General features: G+C 42.3%; 1 protein-coding gene across 2 annotated transcripts; it reads right to left on the bottom strand.

The window, feature by feature from the left end:
- Positions 1 to 3,261: 3,261 nt before the first annotated feature.
- Positions 3,262 to 6,461, bottom strand: LOC126930074 (uncharacterized protein C12orf71). 2 transcript variants are annotated; one of them, XM_050746754.1, is made up of 3 exons: positions 6,338 to 6,461; positions 4,179 to 4,740; positions 3,262 to 3,670 (listed from the first exon to the last, which is right to left on the bottom strand). In XM_050746754.1, exons 2-3 carry the CDS (start codon positions 4,701 to 4,703, stop codon positions 3,365 to 3,367), a joined length of 831 nt encoding a protein of 276 aa, XP_050602711.1. In that variant the 5' UTR covers positions 4,704 to 4,740; positions 6,338 to 6,461; the 3' UTR covers positions 3,262 to 3,364. The 2 variants fall into 2 exon arrangements, with proteins under 2 accessions (XP_050602711.1, XP_050602710.1); XM_050746753.1 differs by having other exon boundaries at positions 6,318 to 6,458.
- Between the last annotated feature and the right edge of the window lie 3,872 nt (positions 6,462 to 10,333).

Raw genomic sequence — 10,333 nt, forward strand, 5'->3', positions numbered from 1 at the left:
AAACACAAGTTTGTCAGAAATCTTACTAAAGAACAGTGCATCTTAGTCCGTGTAGACAGTCTTCTAAAGTATTTTGGTGGAGTTTTTCTTAGATCTTAATTACTAGAGTAAGAATTAAAATAATAAAACTGTTTGCAAGTCTCTTGAGAGTAAGAGATGTCCTCTTTCTTTCAGGCCTATCACAGTGTCTAGTCTAAAGCAACAGTAACGCTCCAGGCATATTTGTTGAATTAAATTTTCAATTTAGTTTCTGAATTCCTTTAGTCTTAATAGATTTCTCAATTGATAGGTGGCCATCTCACTTGACTTCTACTTGATGGCCATGTTCTCTTCTTGTCTGCCTCCCTTTTCATTCCTATTTCTGACCTGTCCAGTCACTTTTGACTTAAAGAATAGCAACTCTTTAAGCTGTTGTATTTGACTTTTTAAAAATTATATAGACAGGATTTATTAAGAACATATAAAGAATTACATAAAGTCAGAGAGCTAGGTTACTCAGTACTAAACACCATGTGAGGATTTTGTTTTTCTGTTGTTGTTTTTTCTTGAGACAGAGTCTCGTTCCGTCACCTAGGCTGGAGTGCAATGGTGCTATCTCAGCTCACTGCAGCCTCTGCCTCCTGGGTACAAATGATCCCCCTGCCTCAGCCTCCCAGGTGTCTGGGATTACAGGCACCTGCCACCACACACACATGGCTAATTTTTGTATTTTTAGTAGAGACAACATTTCACCATGTTGCCCAGACTGGTCTCAAACTCCTGACCTCAAATGATCTACCCACCTCGGCCTCTCAAATGCTGGGATTACAGGCGTGAGCCACTGCACCTGGCACACTGTGTTAGGATTTGCAATAAAAAGGAACTAAGACCTAGTACTTGTCCTTGAGAGCTCACAGTCTACAGGTAAAATAGATCTATAAAGAGGACTGAAAAGTACAGGTCGTGGCAAGAAAGTGGCAGGGCAGGGACTAGGGGGCAGCTAAAGGAGGGTCATGATCCTGTTCTGAGGGATCAGTATTGTCCCATAGTAACTCTAGAGCAGGATCTTTAAGGATGAGTTTCCCAGGCAGTCAGGGAATGCAGAGGGAAATCCCTATGGTTTTTTGTGTTGGCTACAGTGAGGAGCAAGAGGGTCCCCTTGGGGAACTTGGTAAGTATAGATTTTAAGATTTGGGAGAAGAGAAGGGCAAGGTGTGGCAGATGTTACTAGATGTGGTAGACATGCCAAGTTTGGGAAGGAGGCATATGGGTTGGATCTAGACGGAAGTGGATGGAAGTTGGGGAATGGGTGTGGTGATAGGACTCCAAATCTTGGTGAAGTCAAAGAGCAGGCAAGGGTGGAGGAGTGTGTTCAAGTGAGTTGTGGGTTAGGCAGGTGTTCTCAGGGAGGCAGAAGAAGTGAGAGGTCTCAGGGTGTGACCTTGAGTGTATATTCCTAAAAGGCCCCTATTTTTTTTTATTTATCTCCTCCCTCCTACTGTACTGCCTTTCCTGGGCCATATTCACCACACCATCTTTCACATGCATTATTAACCAGTCAAGATCTCATACCTCCATTCCATACTAATTAAAGTCAGTTAAAGTCCTCCACCTTAAATAATCTCATTTATAACTTAAATAATCTCATATAGGAAACCTTTTACAACCAACCTCCCCATGCTGAATGGGTTATTTTTTTCATTAGAACTCAGTATTTACTCACTACAGAGTATTATAACTCATACCCTTTATAATCATATGTTTGCCTAACTTTATGTCTTAAATAAGTTGCTTGAGCCTAAAGAGTGAGGGTTTTGTTTTGTTTTGTTTTTTTGTTTTTTTGCAAGCTAGAAAAGTATCTGGCACTCCTATTTGCTAAATATTTGTAGAAGGAAGGAAGAAGAGAGGAAGGAGAGGGATAGGGAATTGAAATTGAGGAAAGGAAGGAATTTGAAACTGAGGAGTCATATGCTTTGCCACATAAACTCTGAAGGTCACACAGGATGGTAGTGCCAGCAGAAGAAGGAGGACGTTGAGTGAACCTGTGGTTGACTGAGGAGGATGGTAGAGATGCTGGGGAGGTAAGAGTCAGGACAAGAAGGCTGAGGGCAGCCTTCCTCAAAGAAGTTGACATTTAGTGGAACGTTCAATGACAATTGCAAAGGAGTTTCAGAGGGCAGAATGGAATGGGTTGGGAGAGGACTTGGTTAAGATTTGCTGAAAACCCTGAACTTTTGGTAAATACTGCTCTGTGTGGGAAATGTTGCAACAAGAATTGACTCTTAATTAACTCTCATTCTTAGATATCCCTTGAACAAGTTGTCTGGAGAGTTCCTCAGGAGAATGTCTACTTGCAACAACAGTAATAATATTTATCAAGTGCTTGTGTTACCTCATAAACTCTCACACTAACCCTGTGAAGTATGTATTATTATCTTCCACATCTTTTGAACGAGGACAGCTAGACTTAGAGTGGTGAAGTAGTGTTCACAGTCCTCACATTGCTCCTAAGTGGGCCACTACTACAGTCAAGGCAACACATGCTAGAACCCGTCAGGCCTCTGGGGAGTATCAGAACTGCTGTCCGAGCTCCTGAAATGAAAATTAATTTCCTCAGTGACTTAATACCCACTGCCACTCGCTCAAGCCCTGCAAGTTCAACCCAAATCATCCTGCCACTGTGGAAATCTGATGGGTCACGCTGCTGCCTACTGAAAATTGGGATTTGGGTTAATGATAAAATAGGTTAAAACACATAAAATAGATAAACTAGGGTAAAATAGAGTAAGAATGGGTGAGAGGAGAGAAAAACAATACTTCAGTTTAGGAAGCATAATACTACTTAAAATTTCCTGAGAATAAATTTGTCTCCTAGACAACAGATATACTTTCTTTTCTTTTTTAAAAATTTTCTTTAATTTTAATTTTTTATTTTATTTATTTATTTTTTTTGAGACAGAGTTTCGCTCTTTTGCCTAGGCTGGAGTGAAGTGGCGTGATCTCGGCTCAGTGCAACCTCTGCCCCCAGGTTAAAGTGATTCTCCTGCCTCAGCCTCCTGAGTAGCTGGGATTATAGGCGTCCACCACCACGCCAAGCTAATTTTTGTATTTTTAGTAGACATGGGGTTTTGCCATGTTGGCCTGGCTCGTCTCAAACTCCTGACCTCAGGTGATCCACCTGCCTCAGCCTCCCAAAGCGCGGGATTGCAGGTGTGAGCCACCGCGCCTGGCCCACATATGCTTGAAATGTGAGTCAAGATGGTATGCTGGAAGAGGAAGACATGGGGTAACAAGAGCATTTATTTTGTTTATTGAGGAAAAAATAAACTGATGGGGATTATTAATGGAATCCTCATTATGGATTATCTTAAACTTTCCAAAAAGTTTAAAAATCTGTCTGTATGGGATGTCCTAATTCAAGAGTTTCTTGAGGTTGAATTCTCTTGCCTCTGTGAAAGAGTCCTTTCCTTGGTGCTGGCCGATGGGGACTCTTGGTGGCCTTCACAGGGTGATCTCTCCTCAGCAGAGGGGAGAGGATACGCTGACTCAGCCAGCTGAAGGCCCACCCAAAGTTCAGGCAGCACTGGGCCTGTGTGTGGGAAAGAGTGTCATCCTTCTCCGGCTGCTCTGACAGGATTGAGGAGATCTCTGGAGCACTTGTCCTTTGGCTGGCAGTTGCCTGGCTTATCATCTGCCACGAAAATGAAGGACGTGTTAGGTAGGCATAACCATGACAGCAGCCAAGTCAACATTTACTCATTTGTGGAACTCACATCCTTTTACCAAAAATAGCCCAAGTGTCAATGCAAAGTTTCAATGCTCATTAATACTAAACATATACGTTTTTGGTGGGGAGGGAGACATAGTTGCTAGCCCTTCTCCTTGCTTGCTACCCTCTTGTTTCCCTAAGCGTTCCTCAGTCTTTTCCCTACAGCTTCACCCTGACTCCCTTCCTTGTTATCTGTCTCCCACTGGTATCATGTCAGACTCCCTGGGACCTGTCTCCTCCCAGTGGTGGTAAGATTCTGTGGTTCAACCCAGGCCTATCTCTTGCTGTCCTGTGAGGCATCTCTGCTCTCCTCAGCCAGCTCATGTTCCTTAAGCCTTAGAGGAGTCTGTGGAGACTACATAACATCTTTATTTTCTGGTGGTTTGCACTTGGGCAGGTTTTGACAAGCATCATGTTCTTGATGACTGACCTGAGCCATTTCCGGAGGGGAGCCGCCGGACAGCTGGAAATCTTTCTGAGTCATTTCAGGAAATACAGCGTCATCATCTTCATCATCTTTCAGATTTTCTAGAAATGTCTGAAACTCTTGCACAAGATTATTCAGTTTGCTGACAGACAGTTTTGTTCTCTCTTTTGGTAACTCATCTATCCACTGGTTGTCTCCATTTAGAAGCCTATTAGCTATTGAGTCTGTGTTGTTGGAGCTGACGTCCACGTCCCAGGCTAGGAAGATACTTAGTTTGCAAAACTGCTCTGGTTCATCCTGAATTTGGTCTTGTCTCTTCATGCATCTCCTTATCCTTTCAGTTCCCCATGCCCCTTGGATGGGAGGGAGAAAGTGGATGGAAGGATCCTTGGAAGTTGCGTCTTCACAGGAGGTTGTGTCCTCACAGGGGGTGTCCTCACAGGGGAAATAGCCCACAGAGAGGCTCAGGTTGGAATTGGATTTGGAGTTGTAGTCCTCTATGTCGCTGTTAGAGGATGAATATGCCATGGAGTTCAAAGGCACAAATCTCTCTCAACTCGAGAAGCTTCAAAAAAAAAAAAAAAAAGAAAAAAGAAAAAAATAGATGGGACTGGGGAGAAGAGAATCATAGTACTTAAACAAAAACCTTATCCATTCCCTTTTCTTTTTTCTTTTTTTTCTAAGATGGAATCTCACTCTGCCTCCCAGGCTGGAATGCAGTGGTGCGATCTTGGCTCACTGCAACCTCAGCCTCCCGAGTAGCTGGGACTACAAGCACCCGCCACCACACCTGGCTAATTTTTGTATTTTTAGTAGAGATGGGGTTTCACTGTGTTGACCAGGCTGGTCTCAAACTCCTGACCTCAGGTGATCCACTCACCTTGGCCTCCCAAAGTGCTGAGATTGTAGGTATGAGCCACCACACCCGGCCCTATTCCCTTTTCTATTCAGTACTACCCCATTTAGATAGAAGTATTATCCAATCTTCTTTTTTTTTTTTTCTTTTTTTGAGACAGAGCCTTGCTCTGTTGTCCAGGCTGGAGTGCAGTGGTGTGGTGTCAGCTCACTACAACCTCCATCTCCCAGGTTCAAGAGACTCTCTTGCTTCAGCCTCCCAGGTAGCTAGGACTACAGGCGTGTGCCGCCATGCCCGGCTAATTTTTTGTATTTTTAGTAGAGAAGGAGTTTCACTGTGTTAGCCAGGATTGTCTCGATCTGACCTTGTGATCCACCCGCCTCGGCCTCCCAAAGTGCTGGGATTACTGGCATGAACCACCGGGCCCGGCCAGTATTATCCAATTTTTATAATCTCTCAGTGAAGGGCAGAAGAGGCAGCCTTCTCCCTTTCAAAACTTATTTCATTGTGTTATAATCCTCTCTACTAAGCATCTCCACTTCTCAACATTTGTCCTACTATGGTTGTAAGATCTTGTGTCATAAAAGAAAAGGATGATCATTGTATAAAATTGGAAAAATATAGAAAAGTATGAAGATGAAAGTAAATATGCTATAGTCCTACCTTCTAAAGATAATGATAACTATCAAAACATTTTGATAGACTTCCTTATCTTTTCTGTTTATATAAACACACATATACTTATCTGTACATTTATACAATATGTCCACATATACATATATGTAAGTGTGGATATGACATCAGTTGAAACTGAAATTATTTTGTCCCATAGCCTACAACAAACATATATATGGTTACTCTGCAATTTTTAACCACTTCTTATTAATGACAATTAGGTGGTAGTTACTGCCTTTACTAAATAAATCTCTAGTAAACCCACTTTTCCATAAATCTTCCATAAATCTAAGAGTATGTCTCTTATTTTTCTATATGTAGGATTAATGGACCAAACCCCACAAATATATTAAAGTCTTGTGATAGTTGATACCAAATTACTTTCCAGAAAGGTTTTGGTATTTAGATGCCCATCCTCCCATCATCTGATGGCACTGTTTAGTCCAGCTTTTTCTGTGAAGCCCCAAAGTAGGGCTGGAAGAATGCACGTGCGCATGTGCGCGTTCTCTTTCTCTCTCTCTCTCTCTCTCTCTCTCTCTCTCTCTCTCTCACACACACACACACACACACACACACACACACTGTCACACCCTGCCCTAGTGGCTGCCCACATGGAAGAAGTGCTGCTAACTCCTGAGGCAAAAGGGGAGACATGAGAAATCCTTCACATCCCGAGTCTCTGTGGCTAAAAGTCCAGCTGTCAGAAGTCTGTGTTCTGAGACTGTTGGTTACCATGGCAACAGAAAGAACCAAGTTAGAGCCAGGAATGTGGAAAGGGAAAAGGAAAAGAGGGGATAGAAAGCCACAGAATCTATGCCTTTGTTTCCAAAATAATCTATGTCTATACCATCCTGGGCTGAAGAGGATCCCTCTTGAGGGTAGAAGGACAAATGCATGGAGGTTACTTCTCTCTTGTCAGGTGGCAGGTGGTTCCTGTCCTTAGGAGATTTAGAGCTCTAAATAAGGGCCATGGGTATACACATACACACACACACACACACACAGAGAGACACACACACACACAGACATGCTTACAAATGGAAAGCAGAAAACCAAGAAATGCTTATCTGACCTACCTATTGGATTCATCAATTTTCTTAAGATCTTTTCCCAATATTTGTCTATCTCCATTTCCATCTTACAAGATTACAGTTAAAGTTTGCCATGACTCACTCTCAGGTTTTTCACTGTAGAACTGGCTTAAATTTGTATATTCTGTTAAATAAGATGTTTAAGGAATTCTGATGACATGATAGAAGAAATAGGCAGACTTAGAGTTAGAAAGAAGCAGCTTCTACTACCCAACAGATGCAGCCTGACAGGTGCCCACAGACTGCCCACAACTCCCCTGGGTGACTGTGGACCTGGATTAATCCTGGAAGGTGTTTAAGTCAGAAGCCACATGTTCCCTCACATTTATTTATTTATTTATTTGAGATGGTGTCTTGCTTTTCACCCAGGCCGGAGTGTAGTGGCACGGTCTTAGCTCACTGCAACCTCCGTCTCCCGGATTCAAGCAATTATCCTGCCTCAGCCTCTTGAGTAGCTGGGATTACAGGCATGGGCCATGACACCTGGCTAACGTTTTGTATTTTTAGTAGAGATGAGGTTTCTCCATGTTGGTCAAGCTGGTCTCAAACTCCTGACCTCAAGTGATCCGCACTCCTCGGCCTCCCAAAGTACTGGTATTACAGACGTGAGCCACCCACCATGCCCGGCCCCCCAGCATTTATTTTATTTCATTTTTTTATTTTTAGAGATGGGGTCTTACTCTGTTGCCCAGGCTGGAGTGCAGTGATGCCATCATAGCTCACTGCAGCCTCAAATTCCTTGGCCTCAAGCAAACTTCCTCAGCCTCCCAGGTAGCTAAGACTATAGGTGTATACCACCATGCCTGGCTAATTTTCCCTAGCACTTATTTAACACTTATTATATGCCAGGTACTAAGCACTTTACATGTGTCATTTTTTAATCCTCACAGCAACTCAATCAGTTAAATATCATCATTTGCCCCATTCAATAGAAGGAGGAAGCAAGGCATGAACATTTGTATAACTCCCTCACATTCCCCGATCATAAACCCAGAACCTGGATTCAAACATAGGTAGTCTGGCTCAGAGCCCATATCCTGACCTCTACACACTCTTGTCTCAGGAGGCTGACCACCCACCTCCTCCCTGGAAGATTCCTGGGGGAGCTGATCCAGGCCAAAATAAACCCATGTTCTGGTTCCTTGGAAGAAAATCCTTTGAGGGGAACAGCTTGTTCTAAGAGACTTGCAAAAGGTACACATGGTATACGGGACTGGCCTAACAATGGTGTCCACATTTGGGGCAGGCTAAAATGAAATTTAAAATAAGTATTCAGCTTCCTCTTTGGCATAATGGGATCTGGAGTCCTTGCTCTGGCTTTTCATGAAAACTCAGTGACTGCCTTCCAGAACTCTGGGGGCCTAGAAAAGAATTCATAAGTAGTTTCCTCTCCATGCAGCTAGAGTGGAGGTGGTAGGGGTGGAAACTATGTTTTGTCATTACTCATGGAAATGGAGCACTCTGAACTGAATATAAAGAAGAAATGATTTCCCAGCCTAAACCAGCAAAGTTTAGAGTGATCCTGAGGACAGAAGAGCTTCAAAGGGAGGCACCCTCAGAGAAAACTTGAAATTTTACTTATTTATACCATTTCTCTATAGTATATTTGTAGAGCTATTGTATTAGTCTGTTCTCACACTGCTAATAAAGTTATACCCAAGACTGAGTTATTTATAAGGAAAAAGAGATTTAATGGACTCACAGTTCCATGTGGCTGGGGAGGCCTCACAATCATGGCAGAAGGCAAAGGAGGAACAAAGTCATGTCTTACATGGCGGCAGTCAAGAGAGAGCATGTACAGGGGAACTCCCTTTTATAAAACTATCAGATCTCATGAGACTTATTCACTATCACAAGAACAGCACAGGAAAGACCCACCACCATGTTTCAAATACCTCACCAGGTCTCTCCCACAACACTTGGGAATTATGGGAGCTACAATTTGAGATTTGGGTGGGGACACAGCAAAACCATATCAGATATATTCTCTACAATCTGTGTGTGTGTACACACAACTTTTAGTATATACAACTCAGGTCATGAAAGTGCCTGAAACACACTCTTTTTTTGCCATAGAAAAATATATAATCATTTAGGTTTTTCTTTCTAAAGCATCATAGAAATAGCAATGACAGACATCATTGTTAGGATGGTATGCTGAGGAATGTAGTCAATTCTAAATGATAACTTCACTTTTGCTTCCAAAATAAGATCAGGGGATTTGGGGGTCCTCATTAACAATACACCTCATGTTAATTTATTTCTTAGGGCCTTAATTTGACTTGCAGGTCTAGCTTCTCTTGGATTACAATTATTACATTATCTAAGTAGTATAGACTGCCTTTTCTCTTGAAGCAAGATCAACTTAATAAAGATTCTCGAAGTTTTAGAAATGGTAGTATGGAGTGACTTTATAATGTTTTAGGCCTGAAGCCAATAATAATTAAGAATTGGAACATTTCCTGAGATCCATTTGACTTGATGGGATTTGGAACCTAAATATACGGAGTAGGAAGTTTCTAATTTAGAAGTTAAGCTGTTATGATGCATAATTTTATGTGTCATCCTGGCTCTGCCATGTGGTGCTTAAGTATTTGTTCAACATTATTCTGGGGGTGTCCATGAGGGTATTTCTGTATGGACTAGTATTTGAATCAGTAGACCCAGTAAAGCAGATTGTCCTCCCCAATGTGGGTGGACATCATCCTATCCACTGAGGCCTGAGTGAAACAAAACACTGAGTAAAGGAGATTTTGCACAGTCCTTCTCTGCTCCTGGAATGAGACTGGCACTTACACTATCAGCCCTCCTGCTTCTCAAGCCTTCAGACTCAGATTGGAATTATACCATTGGGTTTTCTGGGTCTCCAGCTTGCAGTTGGCAGATCTTGGGACTTCTCAGCCTACATAATTGCATGAGCCAATTCCTTAAAATCTCCCTCCTTTCTATTTCTATTTCTCTTTCCCTCCCTCCTTCCCTCCTTCCCTCCCTCCCTCCCTCCCTCCCTCCCTCCCTCCCTTCCTTCCTTCCTTCCTTCCTTCCTTCCTTCCTTCCTTCCTTCCTTCCTTCCTTCCTTTTTCTTTCTTCTTTCTCCTTCCTTCCTTTCATCCGTCCACCTCCTATTGATTTTGTACCTCTACAGAACCCAGAGTAATACAGCTATTTATTCATTTTTTATCTATTGAAAATATGAAATACTTTAAGCATACGAAAAAGAGGCATCCTGAACCTGTGATGGAAGGCACTGACGGCAGAGCATAGTTTCCTTGGTATTCTTGTCAACAATGTATAATCTCAACCTAATCATTAGAAAATATCTGACAAACTCCAATTGTGGGACATTTGACAAAGTAACTGACAAGTGTCAAGTCAAGAAAGGCAAGGAAAGACTGAAGTACTGTCACAGGCTGCAAGAGACTAAGGAGAAGTAACCGCCAAATGCAATGTGCGATTCTAGATAGAATTATAGAATAAAAAAGGACACTAGTGGAAAAACGGGATATTCCAATACCATCTTTGTTTTAGTTAATCATGTT

Source organism: Macaca thibetana, chromosome 11, assembly GCF_024542745.1.
Source record: "Macaca thibetana thibetana isolate TM-01 chromosome 11, ASM2454274v1, whole genome shotgun sequence".
Lineage (NCBI taxonomy): Eukaryota > Metazoa > Chordata > Mammalia > Primates > Cercopithecidae > Macaca > Macaca thibetana.

What these genes read in the sequence shown, in the direction of transcription:
- LOC126930074 (XM_050746754.1), bottom strand. Translation starts at nt 4,703, where the DNA reads ATGGCATATTCATCCTCTAACAGCGACATAGAGGACTACAACTCCAAA. An exon ending in CCCCTCCGGAAATGGCTCAG is followed by an intron (nt 3,671 to 4,178) that starts GTCAGTCATCAA and finishes TTTTCGTGGCAG; the next exon opens with ATGATAAGCCAGGCAACTGC.